Source organism: Dufourea novaeangliae, unplaced genomic scaffold (genome assembly GCF_001272555.1).
Source record: "Dufourea novaeangliae isolate 0120121106 unplaced genomic scaffold, ASM127255v1 scaffold124, whole genome shotgun sequence".
Lineage (NCBI taxonomy): Eukaryota > Metazoa > Arthropoda > Insecta > Hymenoptera > Halictidae > Dufourea > Dufourea novaeangliae.
In genome coordinates this window covers 4474134-4494272 of record NW_015374010.1, presented here as the reverse complement: position 1 = coordinate 4494272, position 20139 = coordinate 4474134, and the positions used below count along the sequence as shown (strand labels likewise).

Genomic DNA, 20139 nt, shown 5'->3' with positions numbered 1-20139 from the left:
GATCATGAAGCTTGTGAAGCATCGGTTGGATGAATGGGACACGTACCTGAAATACGTGAAGAATTGTATTATGATGGAGCGGCGATTGTCCCTTTGCTGTGCAATTTGCACTAACCGTAGAAGGAGTTACAGAACGTACAATACTTTTGTCAAACATCTTGACACCCACGATTTATCTGCTTTCGATGGTGTCAGAATGGACTATTCTACGCTGCAGAGGTACATCAAATACGCGGCGGAGGTTATAGAGAATGGTGACATTGAGGGAACATGTTTTCCAGAGGACATGGATAACGACGATCGGCCAAACGTACACATTTAGTATCATAGTATTTTAGTAGTAGAGCAATACTAGAATAGGAAAATCTATCATCGTAGTTTTTATACTGTTTTTAAGTGATAAATAAAACGTATTTCGATAATTAGAAAACGATGTAACCCTTTACTTTGAAGCTAGTAAAAATTTTAATTTTTCACATTCAAGGTCATTCCAAGGTTATAAAAGTCAGATTGCTGAATTTTTTATAAGATACTTTATGATACTGTGTAGAGAAAATGAGGTCGTATGAAACAGAATGATTTGCTAATCACGGTTGACCATCGACTATTCCAATATCGGTAAGTTCATATGGTATAACTATACTAGTTGAAATTATCTACAGAGTAACAGGTTGAATTCATCCGTGGCACAGTTGTTTTGCAACATTAAAAAACCTGGGATACTGCATTCTTTGAATGTTCGTACTGGTTCATGTTAAAAAACTGTTTTGTATAGCTGTATGACAACTCAAAAAAGGGTCGAAGCTATAAAATTGATTGATAAAAATATTCAAGCTGCAATGCGGACTTAGCTTCACCTTCTGAACTGCGGAATTAATGGTGCCATAGAAACATCTAATAAAGTTAAAATATCCCGTTTTTTCATTAAATCGTAAATGTCACACTTTTCATCGACTAACACAAGTTTCAACGTTTACATTTGGTTTTACTCTCTCAGGCAATTCAAGACAGCGGTTTATTTCTAACTGAAAAACAGGCAAACACGAGTATCTTAAATGTTTCCGACCACAGATATCACTTTTTCGGATATTTATGTAATAACAAAGTACAAACTTTGTTTTGTATATTTATTGCTTTATTATACTGTCCATCGTCGTATAAAGCATTTTTTATGAAAATTTCTGTGCTTTTGTATAGTTTACTTACATTATTGATTTTTGATTCACGATTATGATTTTTCATCGTGTTTACGTTTTTTTACACAGTGACTAAGCTGTGGTTGTACATATTATATTATCGTCCAACGTATCTACAGCCCCGATCATAAGTCACTTATGAGTCATCAGACATCAAAATGATATAACTATGCGATGAACGGATAGTCAAATACACTACTAAATGTATCTGTGTACAGTGCTGGAAACATTTATTACATCATATGAATATTTAATATCGTATCCTTTATGTCACAGTTAACACTAGAACTCAGGCCCGGATAAAGACTTTTGGGGGTCGGGGCTATCAAACCTTCTAGGACCCCTTGGTTGAAAAACGAGGGAGGAGGTGTCAACAAATGAAGGTTGGAAACAAATTTTTGTAATGGAACATGTACTAAAATAGATAAATCTTCAAAGACTGAAATTTATGCTGAATAAAATTAAATAATACTTAATCATAACGAAATAGAAGGTTTGCAAGGGGACTCCTGGAAAAATGGGGCTCGGAGCTACAGAATTACCAACTGCTAGAATTACCAAGCAGTAAAAATAACTGGTTAGTACCCTTTTATACTGACAATTAAAATGTTACAATATTACATTTTTCCAGATCTTTTATAACTTTACTGGAATCTGAAAGCCAAGAAAAGAGTTAATTTTGTAAATATGTATATTTTCAATAGTTTGTCATGTCTAGACTGCGGATTTTAAGCATTTATTGCCCATAGGGCTCTGTGGATTCAATGAGTTTTCCTTTTTAGTCCGAGCCCAATAAGATACTTAAGAAAAAAAATACATTTCTAAATTTTCGCCTGTCTTTATAAATTACTTTAGAAAATGTTATTTTGCATATAAATCCGCAGTCTAGTCATGTCTATCGATCCGATAGAAATCCTAACCCAGATAGCATTGTACATCCAAAGGACGTCAGTTTTATGTCCAGTTTATATCCTACGTCCATTTTGGACATGCCAAGGATGTTCGTAAGACTTAAATTGCATATAAATCCGCAGTCTAGTCATGTCTATCGATCCGATAGAAATCCTAACCCAGATAGCATCGTACATCCAAAGGACGTCAGTTTTATGTCCAGTTTATATCCAAATATCCTACGTCCATTTTGGACATTCCAAGGATGTTCGTAAGACTTAAGTTTCGAATGTTCTAGGAATGTCCATTTCTTAAGTCTTACGAATGTTCGTAGGATTTACGTAGGAACGTACGTTCTCCGGACGTACATATGACGTTTTTGTGCTATTTGGGAAATATACTGTTATTGTTGGTAGTCCTAGTGTTAATATTGATGTGATATTATTGCGTACTCCATAAGCAGGTATTATTCAATGTGCACAACAGAACGACACAACGAATTGCGGTGTTGATTGAGAATCAAGTAACATAATTTAATGTTAATTTTTGACGTTTGGTATAAACAGTGTTGTTTTCGCATTGATTGTAGTAGGCCGTTCAACGGTAACAATCACCGGAAACCTTCAAACTATAAAGTATTGAACAACTGTCTATGCCAGAGGTTCTAATTATAAAATACAATAAATTTCTAATATTCCCTACTTAGTGTCAAATTTATATATTTTATCCGATGGCATTTTAAAATAAAGAAAGTGAAATTCTATTCGATTTGTACATTATTCCATAAAACCAATCGTTTGCATAAACATCCGCGGCGTGTTTTATTACCGATTCATCGTGATAACAACTGAAAAACTTGCTGGAAACGGCGTGAAAAAAACTGGAAAATCACCGGCAAAAAATACCAATCGCGATGCTTTAGATGCAAACGTAGCAAGGCCAATCGCTTGTCCGCTCGAGCGCCGCAGCAGGGATCACGACAGGAGAAAATGATCGTGGCCGATCTACGTAAGCAGGGAATTCATCTGAATAAACGATGAAAGAAGGTGTGGGACCCGGTCGACCAATCCGACCGGTTCAATCGTCCTCCAGCCTCCAATCGAACGTTATTTTCGCAATGGTTTAGGCTTGTTGCGTATTTGCAACGATATCGTGCAACATCATTTTCTATGTCGTTTTCTGTGTGTCGTTTGTTTTCCATTATACTGAGCATGATGATTGCGCAACACGAGCATTTGCAAAACTGTATTCATTAACAGTCCACGAAGCATGATGGAGGTATTGTTATTAATTGTTGGCTGTTTGCAAATTCTGAATCACTGTCGGTTCAATCAAAATCGTTCGCGATACGACCATCAGGATTATGTGGCGGCTAAACGAGGTGTTTGCACAGTTAGGTCTTTTCTAACAACTGTATTGAACAATGGTGATCGACAGACTATAGTCGAAAATGCATTATTAGAATGCTGCTACAGATAACATACGGTAAAGCAATGGGAATGTTTATAATGTAATTTAGGAATGCATCGATATTATTTCTGAAAAACGAGTATGTGAAAGTATTTGTTTTGCATATACTGTATTTCCAATTCGTTGATGGAAACTTAACCGGTTAGCGGAACACGTTGAAGGAAAGAAAAAATGTGTTTTGATAAACATACAGTGGGTAGAAAAAGTATTCGTACACATTTAAAACAGAAAAAATGTGTTTTGATAAACATACAGTGGGTAAAAAAAGTATTCGTACACCATTTAAAACAGAACAACTCTTCCAAAATTGGACCAAGTGACTTGAGTTTCTTTGTGAACTTAGAAGGATTAATGTACTAAATGATGTGTCAACAAAATGTTAAAAAAGTTGCAATTGGTCGGAATCGCGAAGAAAATAATAAAAGTCGCTTTTTGCGACTTTTTTATCTGTGATTGTAATGAAAATTTAACAAATGCATTGCTCAGATTTATGTTAGTTATATGCATGCTGAAAATTGCATCGAAATCGGTTAACGTCGTTAAGAGATACAAACTGTTAAAAATCGCAGTTTTTCGCGACTTTTGACCTGCAACTGTAGTATACCTAAAGATTCATACATCTTTCGATGCCTGTTACTCGTTTCTGTATTAACCGATTTCAATAAAAGTTGCACCATGTATATAACTAACATAAATCTTCGAAATGTATTTACTAAATTTTCATTACAGTCTCAGGCAAAAAAGTTGTAAGAAACGACATTTACTATCTTCTTCGACATTCTGAAAAGTCGCAAATTTAAAAAAATTGTTTTAACATCATTTAGTAAACTAATCCTTCTAACTTCACAAAGAAACTCAAGTCACTTGGTCCAGTTTTGAAAGAGTTGCTCTGTTTTAAAGGGTGTACGAATAGTTTTTTTACCCACTGTAAGTCAATAAACCAATCGTGTTCGAGGTAGTATTCGATTTTACAAGTGTCGTAGATGAATAGGCATATGTTTGGTAAGGAGAGAAAAAATTATTTATAACATTGAAAATATTAATCTTTGGACCCATGGTTACTAGAACTTTTTTTCATCATTTGGCAAATACTATCTTCCCTAGAAGTTATGGTCTGTTCAGAGACACCTAACCCATATACTTATTAAAGACACGTACTGAAACATGGATCTCCAGTGTGTGCGTTCCTTATCGCGGTGAATCAGTCAAAGGTGCAGCTTTTAGCAGCACCGTGGAACGTCCTGTGGAAGGATCGTTCCCTCCGCAAGAACGCGTCACAGCGCCAGGGAAAATAGCCCGAGGTTGTTTGTCTACGTAAGCAAAGAAATCCATTCAAAATAATTATGAAAGAAGGTGTGGAATATAGTCGACCAATCCGACCGGTTCATTCGTCCCCCAGCCTCCAGTGGTGCATTTCGATTATTGGCGAACTTGAACCGATCCCGACTCAGTGATGGAGTACCAGTTCGACCAAAACCGTCGTTCCACGGACTATCGATCTGTTCTCGATAAACGAACAGTATTAATTATAATTTAAACTGACCCGGACACGTTGATTCGATTCGAAGTTCGAGGAAGTGGTTTTTCGTGTCGCGCGACGAGTGTTCCGAGGGCGGGAAATTCGAAACGACGGTTTAGAGGCCGCCCGGACCCGAGATGTGTGACTCGATCTTTCGCGAACGATGGAACGTCCGGGCGTCAGATATCGGGAGGAGAACTCACAATCCCATAAGGTCGATCGTGGAGAACATCGTGGTCGAGCCGAATGCTACGAAACCATTGATCTCATTGTCCATCGGTGAGATTTAGTGTTTCATTTCGTTTCTGAGGTTGAATTTATTCTGAAGAATTCTTAGTCGTGGAGAAGTATGGTTTATAGAGATCTAGCTCTAGATCTACATTTCATATATAAAGTCGCTTAGGTACATGGATCCAGTTTCACGAATTTCATTTGTAACCAATTTTGCAAATCTTGAATTCATAATTTGCATTTCAGGCACTTTTGCCCGTCAGTAATCTATAACAACTAGAATAGATATTTATACATTTATAATTAATAATAACTTTAAAAAATCAATAAAATAGAAAATTCAATAGTATTTAATGTGGGTTCAGATAATATTCATTTCTTTAACTCTGTTCAATTTTAGTTTCCCTGAATTTGTCTAACTAAATTGCAAATTTGCATAAAGCTTCACAGTTTCATAACGACTACATAATGGAGCAAGTACAAGTAAATCTACTGAACAAATTCTGGAAGCTGTGACTAGATTCGAATGACGCCTGGAAATTTTTACAGGATTCTGAAACTACGCGACAAAACTATTAATTTGCATTCGGTACGAAATTAATTATTCTACGGAATTCTTATAAATACAAGCAGTTAACTTTGATCATAAACAACATACATAGTCACTGCGGTATCAAAATAGCTGTGACTTAGGAACAAGGTGAAATACACAATTATGCAAACTAATATTTTACGAACTTCTTCCATTGCTTTCGTGCCTTTTTTCTTTGAAGGAAGTAGGTCCAACGTATTATAGAACACCCAGTACAATGCAGAAAAATGTGAATTTATAATTAATATAAAAGACCAGTTCTTTGACGTACGTCTTTCCTTCCTCTCTTATTTTCTTTTCGTCTTCTATCTGTGTGTATGCACTACCAGCCAAAATTTTGAGTCTGGGTCTAATAATAAATAAAGGATGGAAACATTATTCTACAAACATTTAAAAAATTAATATACAAAAACTGAACAGACATAGTTGTTAAACTGACACAAGGGGCGGATAAGGGTTAATAAACAATGGACACCATTCTTTGAACTTAAAAACAAGTATTTGATTATGGCTCTGAGGAAGCATAAATTTAGTAGTACAATTTAGTAAATAATAGGTCGAATTTTATTATGTCATTTCAATGCGCGTGTTTTTATTTTTCAAAAGCAATCATTTTATTCGAAACTGCACCGAATACGATTAAACAGGATTCATTGCCCGTCCCACGTTCGCCCGTTATTAAACCACCTGGAATTAGTCTGATAGGGTGGCAGGAAATATTAGAAAACGCGCTCGAAACAGAGAGACAGATAAAAGTTCCCCGTTACGAGTTTCTCGGATCTGCGAGGAATTTCGTGAGACCGGATAATTTCGTGTTCCACGTGCTTATCGCGGCCTGTTCCGTGTGTAATTAGTTCGAAGCCAGTTCCCTATAATGTCTCGTTTCAGAACAGAACCGTGCTCCCGGATATTTTAATCGTTTGCTGCTGTTCGTGGTCATTATGATCGAGTTTTCGGGAACCGAGAAACTTTTGAAACTCGGGGGCGCCCTGGAAATACGAGAATCCGTTTCTACTCTCGATCGAATTAACCTTGTTTCTTGATGCAATAAAATATGCAAGCTAGAAATGCCCAATATATTTGTTATTATGTATTTTGTTATTTGGTGCATGCGCGGAAGTATTGATCGTTGTTTCCATTGAAAATTTGTTTAAATGTTGAGTAATTACTGTACCTTGAAATATTTCCCCTCGTTTGTTAGAACTTTTTTCCATTGTTCTGCGGAAAATTGAGTATCACGTCGAGAAAATAAAATGAAACCAAATTTGTCAACGTAAATCCGATGGCTATGAGTTTTCTGTTCGTCTAATGTAATTCGATTGCAGAATAAACTTTATATGGAATAATACCTTGAATGGGATAAGAATGAAAATATGAAATTTCGAAATTTCGAAATTGTGTTATTACATTATGTACGAAGGCAGTTTATAAAAGAAATGAGAATTCTATTTTTATTTTTTGGATATTACTCGCCATTAAATTCCTTTTTTTAATCGATGCTGACGATTATTTTAATTGTCTCATGTATGCAATTAATGGTTTTATAGTTTTATACATTTTTATTTTTTAGGCGATCCTACAACATTTGGCAACTTGAAACCACCAACAGAAGTGATTGAAGCTGTTCAACAGAGCGTTGGGTCTCAATTATATAATGGATACGCACCGAGTACAGGTATTAATAACTAATATTTAAATCAATTTTTATTTAATCTATTTAATGAACTGTGACAATATTAATCACTAATTTGAATTCAGCATCAAGTTTGATAATGAATTTTCACGCAAATTTGTACCAAATAAAACATCTAACACAGAATACCTTAGGCATGTCGATTTTGGCAACATTTCTGGAATTTACATTCCTAGAGGTAGATGGATCTGAGTATTAATAGAATTATGATGTCAATATTAACAAATATGTGAAAAATCTAACAGAATACCTCAAGTATTCTGATAACTCTTCTGCAATTTACATTTATTGCGATGAAATTGTGAATATTAATAAAATTTTAACGTCAATATTGACAGGTTTTACTTGAAAATTAATTAAGTATCGTTGCATTACAATTACTCTATAACGCCTGCTTAATTCTATTGAATTACAGGTTATCAGACCGCCAAGGAAGCCGTCGCAGAATACAGTTCCAACGAGTTCGTGAAAGTAAAGCCCGAGGTGAGTTTCAATTCGCAGAATCTATAACTATCTAATATTTAATTACTCGTTAGAATGTTGTCTACTTGTCGCGTGAGTTTGATTAAATTAGAATCAAAATATTGCACTCCGTGAAAATTGCCGCGATTTTCGGGGAAATTAAAATATAAATGGCTCCGGATTGTCGAGTGAATTAATGCACAATTATAGTTGAAATTTTAAACGTGTTTGAAATAACGTTTCAAAACAGCTAATTACATACGCAGAAACTTCTGTAACTCACGAGTGGAATGAAATGTTACCATCGATAAATGACGACAGTCTGCGATATTTCATACTTTAATATACCGTTCGGGGTCGTGCAAATGGTGCCAGTGAGTCTCGACAGTTTCGATTACAACATTAAATTTTACTATTAGTTACAATAACAATATAGTAATGTTTTTTCATTCTTTAGATACATTTAATATTTTGTACGGTACACTTTTTACCAGTTTATGATCACCATTTGTGTCTATAGTGTTGCAATAGAAGTGATACAAAAGATAAATTAATACAGTTTAGATTACAAAATAAATAGGCAGGAAGTGAAACTTCGATAAACGAAGTATTAGATTTCAAAATTCGGATTTTTATTAAGAAACGGTTTCGCCTTTTTTCTGTAGAATAACGAAACGACAGCAATCTTTCAAAACGAAAAATGAAATAAAACAATCATTTTTTACAAAGTATAACTTTACTTCTTTAACAGTTCGTTTCTACGAGCAGCAAAAATGAATTCGATCTTCTTACAGATTTCTGGAATCCAATAATTTTTTTGGAAACTAAATTTTCGAAAAATCAAATTGTGTCTAAAATTGTGTTCCAAGCTTGTCTAACGCGAAACTGACGATCGATTCGAAACAAATCTTCGGTATATTGGTGGCGCGGGTGGAGGAATGAAAAGAAGAATGCTGAAGAGAAACAGAATAGATGAGAGAGATATGGGTTACGGATACATACGTTCTACATAAATGAATGAAATATATTAACTACGTTTGCTTAAAATTATTGTACACCTTTATAAATTCTGTATACGGATTACGTAACCGTTCTACATATCCAGTCATTAATGAATACGTAGATGCAGGTTACCATACAGAGAATTAAGAAAACAAATTTTTTACAATGTAATTGGGGGACAATAGCAATTACAATTACATTGTAATTTTTATTGTGAATTTAGTACAGATAATTACAATTACATTGTAATTGTCCTGCAATTACATTGTAATTGTGGTTTGGATTTTGTAATTAGATTACATTTTGCCCAACCCCTTTCATATGTAATTTAACGTGACCGGTTCTTCTTAGCTTTGTTTATTAATGTTTCATTTTCGTTTACGGTGTGTTATCCCATACTATTTTATTTTTCATTCGGATATAAAATTCTGTTCTTTGACTTACGAGCTTCACACAATTGAATATTACTGGAAGCATATAATTGGAAGGAATCACGCTTCTCGAATACTTTTCCCCCTATCAACAAACGAGCGTAAATTCTCCGACAACTGCGTCGCACAGTTTGGCAGATGTCTAGGTCGGAATTAGTTTCGCGTGCGACCAGGTGCATATAGAAACACGTTCATTTCCAGACACACCGCCACCCCTCTCTATGCGCTTGTTCTTTGTTTCCCATGTCGCGTGGGTACACATGTTACACGCATATATGTATATACGTATAGGATGACGATATCTAGTTAAACCGCGCCGGTTGATTGAGTTCCCGATGAAGTTCACAGAGAAAATCCGATTTCCCCCGACGATTGACCGCGGACCAGAGTGTATTTATGTACTCCCACGGAAAGAAGAAATACCATCAATTAATCGTGGAATACGACGAGACAGATTGAATCGTTTTGAAAACCCCGTTTTGTACTTTGTATCCAGGACCGATAATACACTGTTCGTCAGGTATATAAAACACCCCAAAATTGTTCAAGTTTATTATCTTCCATGTAGGTATTTCTCGCACATGAAAACACTGTGATTTGTTAAATTATTAATAAATACGGCGCTTTTGTTAACAAAATTAATGTTGTTAACTTTAATATATTAATTAACACTGTACTTGATTAATATTAAGTCAATCGTTGATTCTTAATTATATTTTTTATTATAGAAAGTTTTTAATTAATTTGGTACTTGTTCACTTAAGATCTTATATGATATAATACTGTTAAATATAATGATATAATACTGTAACGTACAATTTTTGTAAAATCATCTTAAATATAGTTCGAAAATTTTTATTCTACATTCTATGTATCATATACAGATCAATTACCTGAGCTCTGACAGGACTGTGATAAAAAAAAAGATCGCTAAATTAAAATTGGCAAATAGGTACATCAAAATGATGAATTTCAGATTTCTAGTTTTAAAATTATTGAAATCATAAAGGCTCTATGATGGTAACTTATGTTGACTTTTAATTTATTGTACATTTTATATTACGTTATATTACATTATACTGCATTATGTACTATAAATACATATTAATATTCGATTTAGTATACATTCAATGCTGCTAATTCTAAAACTAAAGAAAATTTCCATGACTTGAATATCTTGAAAAAATGATTTTAAGAAAGAGCAACAATAATCCAAATATTCTTCTCTTAAATGCGAACATTCTTTTCTTTGCCTAATTTCTCGTATCATTAAAAATCAGTGAAGAGAGTAAGCAAAGCATTCTATATACATAACACATTGATTCAAATGATCGTAAGATATGTAACTGTGGACTATTTCTTTTTACTTTTCTTTCTATTCTTATTTTTGTAGGACGTGATCCTTTGCAGCGGATGCTCCTGCGCGCTTGATCTCTGTATAACAGCTCTGGCACGAGAGGGCCAGAACATCCTGATACCACGACCTGGTTTTTCGATCTATCGAACGCTGGCAGAGGGTCTCGGGATCACCGTAAAGTCCTACGATTTACGCGTAAGTATAGCCGTATGCCGCAAGAAATTTACGCCTAGCTATCCGCAGCCACGACCTAGCTAATGCTCCGATAACAGGCTTCTCGCACAAAATACATTTGCATCGAAGTAATTCTGTTTCCTTTCAGTGTAACTTACTGCTACCAAATACTCTGAACATTTTATAAACACCCTCTTTTTACGTTCCAATTCACTCGTTCCCAAAAATAATCAATATGATTAGCTATACATTTTTCATACAAAAACCGTTTTGTACTTTAATTTGGATTACAATTGAAAGGAATATATAGAAAAAAAATCGTGAACATCAGTTTCAAGGTACATTAAAGGAAAGATTTACTACTTTTTCGAAGCATTGACCGATAGTCGTCGTTAGATTGCGGATCTTCATGCAAAATGACGTATCTTAAGAAATTTATATTATACTATATATTATACTTATATTAAGCGTCATTAAAACAAATTTTATTCTTGATTTCCCATTTATTTTTTCACGGAAAATCATATCCTGCTCGATAGTACTACATTCTGTGGGGCACCCTGTACATTCTTACATCACTCAATGTTAACGAATTGGTACTAAACTTTGGAGGAGTTTTCGTAACACAATCGAATCTTCAGAATTTTACAAGTACGTCACACGCCGTATGAATACATTTCTACAATTATAAAATTGTTATTAGAACTTTCGTGTTCCAAAGAGTTCGATTAAGACGACGAATTACAGTCTGAAAAGATAAATTACGTTTCTCGTGCGATTTGAAGCCAAAGGAGGAGTCAAAGGCAACGAACTCGACGGCAACAACTACACGAAAGACGGGGGGAACTTACTTCGAAAGTTGATCCTTCGCTCCTCGAAGGAATTACAAGTGCATTTCCCGCGCCTTTACAGAGTGTAACAGCCTCTACCAATATTTGTTCAGTGGTTGTGCAATTCTTTTCGTGGAGTGGGTATTTCGATTCAAATCCTGGGGATTGTTAAACCGCAGCGAGGAACGGGGCCTCTTTTAGTTTCCTCCTATTCCTCGACCGCCGCCGGAGTTTTAATGCCGCTCCAGCCCCCTCCCCCACCCGTCCTCGAGACACTGTGGACTATTTTACCAGGGAACAGTAATTAAAACCGCGGTGTCGTGGGCTCTTCTTGTCTACGAGAGACCGAGCTATAATGTACAAGTTGACACTGATTAACTATACATATAACGAATATAGGTGTGGTACATGGCCCTAGCATATACAGGGTGTTAATAAACATGTGAGACTCAGGATTGTTCCTGGCTTGTTGGCAGCTCCGGTGCAAGAACAATATCTCTTTTCTTACTAATGTAATATTATTTAATTAAGAACTTGATATCAGTGTTTAGTTTTATACGTATATGTATATGTACATAGTTTTTCAATAGTTATCATGCAAAAGGAATACTTTTTATTTTGTGCTTTCATAAAGCGAAACAAAGATTCTTAAAAGATAAACGGTTTTATTTAATATGAATATTTTATTCCACATATAAATATAGTAAATTCTCGATTAATGTTCGAAGGCTCCTCGGCACTAAGAAGAAGAGGTCCCCAGATGTAACGCTTAAGTTTACGCACAGTTTTATTAACACCCTGTATAGGCGAAGTCATGGATTTGGAACGGTTTCTACTCCGCCGGAGACGAAAATAAATTACTGTGTCTCTGTGTTCTTCGACGAATATGCTTGGCCATCCGACATTGGGTCATTTTGAATCCCTTCTTTTTTTTCGATTTCTGGATACAGGGTGGTCCACTAGGAACAGATTACTTTAGTATCTTTTGTTGTACCGCTGACATAAAAATTTATGTTAACGAAAAATCAGAGTTTACAAGGGGCACACACGACGTAGTAGAACGTTTGTTATGATTCGTAATTCGTAAATTATTTAATTTTCCATCTACTTACATATCTGTTTTGTTAAAACGTTACAAGTGATTTATGTGAAAAGGAGCTTATTATTAAATAAATGCGATGGTAATATTGTGATGCATCATTGTAATTATACAAAATGTAAACTGATATAGAAGTAACTATTATATTTCTGTATTTTAATGCCACCATTTTTTTTAAACGAGGTGGTTGCTATCATTCATTGCAATTTGATATACCTGCATACGGAACTCGGTACACGATAGTGTGTATTTAGAACAGACGATGAAAGATTGATTCGACAGGACTGATTCTCTCAGCCTTTTGGTCCTCTTTGTTAAATGTCAAGAACATCGTTAATTTCTTAATACCTTAGTAAGGTATTTTTACATACTTGGAATGGGGAACTCCTTTTAAAAATAAAAACGTGAGACATTCCTTTATTTCCGGTTCATAAAATAAATTTTTAACATATTTTATCAAAATTTATGTCACAGATATTGACAGATACTAATTTCTCGTATAATTCACGAATACTTAAGTTTTTCGATAATTAACGATTACTTATAAGTAGACTGCGGAATTTATGCATTTAAAACATAAAGGAGTATGTGAAATAGAAATGAAAATAGAACATGTATCAGGTTTAATATATTTTTTATTTTATTCTTAACCTGGTAAACAACTTCAGAGAATAAAGAAGTTCCTGTTTTTAATCTTGTTTTTGTAAATTGCTTCATGAAATTGTTATTTTGCATAAAGATCCGCAGTCTACTTATAAGCAAGAGCCAACGTAAAATATAAAGTGTTCAGATGAAGAAAGAATATGTCAGAATTTAAATGAAAAGATACTTTTATAATTGATTATTTCCAGCCCGAGCTTGGCTGGGAAATCGACCTGGACGACTTGGAGTCACAGATCGACGAATCGACGGCGGCCATCATTATAAACAACCCTTCGAACCCGTGCGGATCTGTGTTCACGAGGGACCATACACTTGACATTCTCGATGTGGCCGCTCGTTACTACGTCCCTATTATAGCCGATGAAATTTACGAGCATATGGTGCGTGCACAACATTTGCCTCTTAACATTAAATTATTTCGGTTTTCAGCAAAAAAAGAACATAGAATCGTACACATATCGGTCCATGTGAATTTGTCAAGTTTCAAAATTACGTCATATTGCACTGCCACAAGACAAGTACAGTTTAAATCTTATTTTACAATTTTAATCGAGTTCATTCTTTTAGATATTTAACGATCAATTTATCAATGTAATTTTCGATACATAATACTTACATAATGTTCTTGTATTTTTCATATTTCAGTGAATCTTTCATTATTTTATGTTTGACAGATGCATAAAAAGATTTGTTTCGTTTTAAATATGTTCAACGAATAATGTCACATCCTCTATTCAAATTCTTCAATATACTGAAAACAATATACCTATTCTATGTTTAATAGACGTGTAAATAATTTGTGTAATGATCACGTCAATATGTTCGATGGAATACTTTCTGCCAGACAGTAGTAATCTTTGTAGGCAATAATTTTCTATGAAAATTCTGTGTTCAGTTACTGGCACAGGTGAACACGTTTTCAGTTTGACGCTTTCCTCTCTTTTAAACGCTTACCAAACACGTGGCAAACCTGCACACAAGCTATTAAATTTTTGTTTTCCCGTTGTTTCTGCCAGGTTTTTCCAGGACGGAATTTTCACTCATTGGCGTCCTTGTCGAGCGACGTCCCTATTCTGTCGTGCAGCGGCCTGACGAAAAGGTATGCGAAAATCGATTACATTTTTGCGTCTCGTGATTGCGCAGTCTGAACATTTTCCAGCAGAGAAGTACCACCGTGGAACTCTCGGCTTGTTTCATCGTCTCGGTCTGCAACTACATTTTGTACACATTATTAGGGGAGCACGGCGGAATCGATATTACTGTTCATGATTGCCAAGGAGAAACATTTCTCGCGGTATTTGTCGAGCTTAGAATACCTTACGACTGAGAATAATGGAAAATTTCGAAAAAAAAAAATACAAAATGTGGAATGACAAAATTTGTTGTTACCATATTATTAGGATGGAATGAAGAACTGTGAAAATTTAGTACTTCGTAATTATTAGACTGGAGATTTTATGCGTTTGGGTTTGTTAAATTTGGAGCTTGATGGAATCCTTAGTGGAGTGAAGAGATACCTATCTGGTCCCAGTTTCTATAAACTAATCCATGAAAGCTTATATTTGTGTACTATAGGTAAAAATCCGCTGTTTAGTAATTATTGACAGTAATTAATAGATGCTCAGAGTAAAATAAGAAACTAGCAATTGTACAGTAAATTCTGGATTTTTATCCTGAGTATTCACCTTTATACAATCAGTAGATTTTTAAATAATATTCTGGATGTTTGCATACTGGCATGGTTCTCTACGCTGAATTTAGTCGTGTGAAAATTAACTTGAAAACAAATTTTTTTCATCATTTTCGATCTGATTATTTTTTCGAGAAATAGTTTCCAGAAACGGTAAAGAGAAATTTTTCTGAAATTCATTTCTACATCATCCAGACTAGTGTAAAAGCTATGCAGATATACAAGTCGTATCTGAAAAAATACTGGTAATTAATTTTCAAGTGAACCCTTTATTTAACTAGACCTCGGAAATTTATACAAACTGCAGAGATTAATTTATAAAAGTTGAACTTTCTATTATTCGGTAAAACAAAATAGAAATATTGTTAAATATCATCACTATGTTAAAGTAATATAGAAATATTCTTAAATATCATGAATGCTTTCATTATACAAATGGATAAAATCATCACTCTATTATTTTCCAACAGCATTCAATAAACACATTAATCCACCTTCGTTCGATTCCGAATGAATCCGAACGAATTTCCATTTTCGTTCGATCGTATCGCGTACTCAACGAATTCGCTTTGAAATTCACGATTAGAGCACTTCAATCCGTTTTCGAAAAAAATTCCACCAAACTGGCCGACGGCGCCGCTCTCTATTGTCTTTGATCACGATCGATCACGTAACAACACTGTTTTCATTTAGTTTAACGAGGTTCTATGTCCAGGAGGTCCTCTGTGTTCCACAACAAACTTTCCGTTCTGGCTAGTGACGATTTTCACTATCAACAATACACATCGTAATATTGATTATTTCTATTTATTCAACAAAAGCGTTAGCTCTTTTATGTGACAAAATTTGTACCATTCATAAATACTTGGATGTAGTATATTATCGATATTAGAATGTAATTGTTGTGGAGGAAATGGAACCGGACACTTTTTCGAATAACAGAGAATAATATAAGGATTATTCTACACCAAATCGATCACATTTTGCAATTGTTATCAGGGATTTTGTTTAAAATGAAATATGTTGAAACTAGGGAACGGGGGTTAAGTGATCATTGTTAAGTTCTTGAATTTGTTTAAAAAATACAGGCTGTCGAAGTTTACAAGGCTATAAGGCTGTTGAAAATTGTCAAGTTTGGCATGGATTTCCTTTTTTCTTTTACATATACAGTAAATCCGCGATGAGTGCTCGAAGGCTGAGTACGTGTTATTATTAAATGTTACTTACGTTGGTCTGAAACAATTCAATATATTCAATTTTGATGAAATAAAATAGATATACCGTATATTTCATAGATTTCCAGCAGCATCCAAATATCGAGAATTTATGGACGATAGGTTGCATCGTACCCTTTCGCTAATAAAATTGATATTTTCATTCGTGTAAACGTCATACAATGTACGCCAGAAAAGTTCATAGTATGCTCTGACTGTGGGCCATCGATGATCCACATGACAGAGAAGTTACGGAGAAAGCTATCTGCATGTGTTAATCGCGAACAACCGTTCCTGACTCTGTTGCAGATTTTTAGTACCTGGCTGGCGTATGGGCTGGATAATCATCCACGATCGTCAAAACGTTCTGGAGAAGGAGGTGGGTAACGGGCAGAGACCTGGGCACTGTACGCAACGCCTTGAAAATAATTGCCTCTTCGCCGATATTGTTTCCGTAACGAGGACGACCGACTGGGCCTGCGTGCCACCCCGCGATCGGATTAAATTTCGTTGATTAAACTTTATCCTCGGCCATTAATGTTCGGCTCTTGGCACTGTTCGCTGCGTTCTTGCGTTGTTTGTTTACTAGTGAATCGGTGCCGAATATTCATCAGTTACGCGTGCATTCGAATACCACTGAGATCACGATCTGTACCAGATCCACTGCGATACACGGGTACACGTGTTTTAAACGTGTCTATGCTTTAATTCGTATCCGTATATACAATAGTAATGATTATTATTAATAATTATATAAGTCAAAATAACACAATCATAATATTAGTTGCATCAGTAAGTAATCTACAATTTTTTTTCATATATTGGTATCGTAGTTTAAATACAATCTAAGATTGATTCTGTGCAGTGATCGTTAACAAATTCGTTAGAACTTATTTGACGTGATATTCTTATTTATCGTTGATCTTCTATTCGATAATTCTTCACGATTCAAACGTCTACTATAATTTTTTAACGTAAATATTGTTAGTATTTGATGATTTAAAATTCATTAATATTTTATATATTTATACTTGTACACCCTTCGCAGATTCGGAAAGCTTTACACTGCCTGAGTCAAAGAATTATCGGCAGCAACACACTCATTCAAGGTGCACTGCCAGCAATTTTGAGAAATACGCCACAGAAGTTTTACGATGACGTCATGTGTACATTATACGTGAGTACTAAACTACTGAATCGTGAAATAATCGGAAATATATTCATACATCAGAACAGTAGATGCTTTCAAAATTATTCCTGCTACAAATCGTTCCCTTTGTTTTAAATCTTTGGGAGTACATACTACTTTTAATTCTGTCAGGAAAATTAATTTTTATCTTAATACTCTATTATTGAAAAATAGTTGCATAAACGTTTTCCAAACACAATTATTGGCCACGTGAGCTTAAAAAATAATTTATACATTTATCGAAATTCATCGACATAATTTGTGTTTCTCAGAATCACTCAAAATTGGCGTATAATTTTGTAATGAAGATTCCCGGATTGAAACCAATAATGCCAGCGGGAGCAATGTACATGATGGTAACTATGCACATTATGATTATAACACAGATGAGGTTTACACATTCTCAAAATAACATTTCGTAACATATCGAACAACGAAACCAATTCGACGCGTACGAATAGTAATGGGTGATCAAACAGTTCAAACAGGTTAAACGCTTGGCCGAGTCGAGCGAGATGAAATCTTTGAAGTGTTTAAGAAGGGTCTTGCCGCCACGTCATGACTAAACCTTGTTTGGACTGCTGGAACTTTTCGTTTTCGAAAAGGTCGAAATATCATTGAACTGTTCTAACTTCTTTTAGGTAATCGAAAAAGTGCTAACATATTTGGACTGATCGAGCTTCTTTTAATCGAAAAAGTCCAAACGTATTTAGACTGGCCGAACTTTTTTTGATCGAAAAAATCATAATGTGTTTGGATTGATCGAACTTCTTATAATCGAAAAGGTCCAAACATGTTTGGACAATTCAAATTTCTTGTAGTCGAGAAAGTTCAAATGTATTTGGGCTGGTTGAACTTCTTGTGGTTTAAAAAATCCAAACATGTTGGACTATTCGAATTTCTAGTGGTCCAAAAAGTTCAAACGTATTTGGACTAGTTAAACTTCTTATGGTTTAAAAAATCCAAACATGTTGGACTATTCGAATTTCTTGAGACCGAAAAGGTCCAAACTCTGTTTGAACTGTCTGAATTTCTTGTAACTGAAGAAGTCCATACTCCGTTTGGACACGTTTGTTCGCCGACCCATCGCTACGTACGAGTCAATCGGAAGCTACGTCTTTCGCGTGGAATTCCGAATAATTGGCCGAGTATCGGGTTCGATTTACACGTTCGCGCGAACACGGTTCGCCGTTAAGGCTGGCCGCTCGCAATTCACCGGCTATAAATTATCCTATCGGTTCCCAGGTTTACATAGATCTACCCTGTTTTCCGGAATTTAATTCCGATCTCGAATTCGTGCAGCGACTGCTAATGGAGGAGTCCGTGTTCTGCCTTCCCGGCCAGGTACGCCGTTTAAATCCTGTATCCACTCGCTCTCGATGCTCCCCCCCCCCCTCGTCGCCACCACTGATTACACGGTTCTCGAACCCTTTTCTAACAGTGCTTCGATTATCCGTCCTACATGAGGCTCGTCATCACGGTGCCCATGGACATGCTGGATGAGGCATGCCGGAGGGTTCAGGAGTTCTGCGAGAGGCACCATTACAAAACAGCTGAAGGCGCGCGAAGGAACAGCCTAGAGGACGAGGAAATCCTCTATTGAAGGGAAAAAATCGACCAGCTTGCCTGTATTATCCGTTAGTGATGAGGACATGTTAGCGGAAGAGATATAGTGTGGTTGTAAAATCGAGTGGGAGCTGAAGTGCTCATATTTTGGATATCAAGTAAATGAGATCAATGCAAAATTGGTATAAGTGCATCTTTTTTTTCGAAAAGACGATGAGTACTTAGAGGAAACGATACATAAAATCTGGAATTGGTATAAGTATTTTCTAACGATGGCAAAGTCAGTTGCTCAGAAGAAGTCCAGCAAAGGGTAGGTGTGTTCGATTGGTTACATCTCCCTAAGCCCACCTTCTCTAACACAACCGTAGGATATTGGGCACACGTACTGTCTTTCATTTGCCGGCGCGATGACATCAACCAATCAGACCGTATAACACCACGTGACGAATGACTTCAGGCGGTGCGAGGGAAGTGCCCCTCTTGCCCCAATGCCGTCTCGCTGGACTTCTTCTGAGTAACGTACTTTACGTATAATAATATGTTTTATTGCTTGGTAGCATGAAGATTTTTTCTGTTAAAGTTTAACTTCGCCCAGAATTTTTTCAAATTAAAGATTTTGTTATGTGTATCATCTTCCACTGAACCCCTCGAATATAGTCGACTGTAATGGTATCTAAATAGGTGAGGTAGAAAATTTAAAAGGAACATCGCAAATGTACGTTCTAATGAATAGTAGTGTCACCTATGATTTGACAAAAATTCTGTTTGTTCAGTGTTATTCCTCTTAGACATTCAAGCAATTTTTGTAATTAACATTATTTTCTAACTCTATTTGTTTTATTTCAGTTGACAGTTTTCCATCCTTCAATT

At 35.4% G+C, this 20139-nt stretch overlaps 1 protein-coding gene across 1 annotated transcript; it reads left to right on the top strand.

The window, feature by feature from the left end:
* Nucleotides 1–5213: 5213 nt before the first annotated feature.
* LOC107188348 (tyrosine aminotransferase) lies at nt 5214–19306 on the top strand. Its single transcript, XM_015576624.1, has 11 exons — nt 5214–5355; nt 7470–7574; nt 8008–8075; nt 10881–11039; nt 13799–13990; nt 14627–14709; nt 16824–16893; nt 17563–17691; nt 17976–18059; nt 18949–19047; nt 19145–19306. The coding sequence occupies exons 1-11, from the start codon at nt 5214–5216 to the stop codon at nt 19304–19306; spliced, it is 1293 nt and encodes a 430-aa protein (XP_015432110.1).
* Nucleotides 19307–20139: the final 833 nt, after the last annotated feature.

Coding starts and splice junctions, on each gene's coding strand:
- LOC107188348 (XM_015576624.1), top strand. CDS start 5,214: ATGTGTGACTCGATCTTTCGCGAACGATGGAACGTCCGGGCGTCAGAT. Junction 16,894..17,562: donor AAAACGTTCTGGAGAAGGAG/GTGGGTAACGGG, acceptor CACCCTTCGCAG/ATTCGGAAAGCTTTACACTG. Junction 17,692..17,975: donor ACGTCATGTGTACATTATAC/GTGAGTACTAAA, acceptor TGTGTTTCTCAG/AATCACTCAAAATTGGCGTA.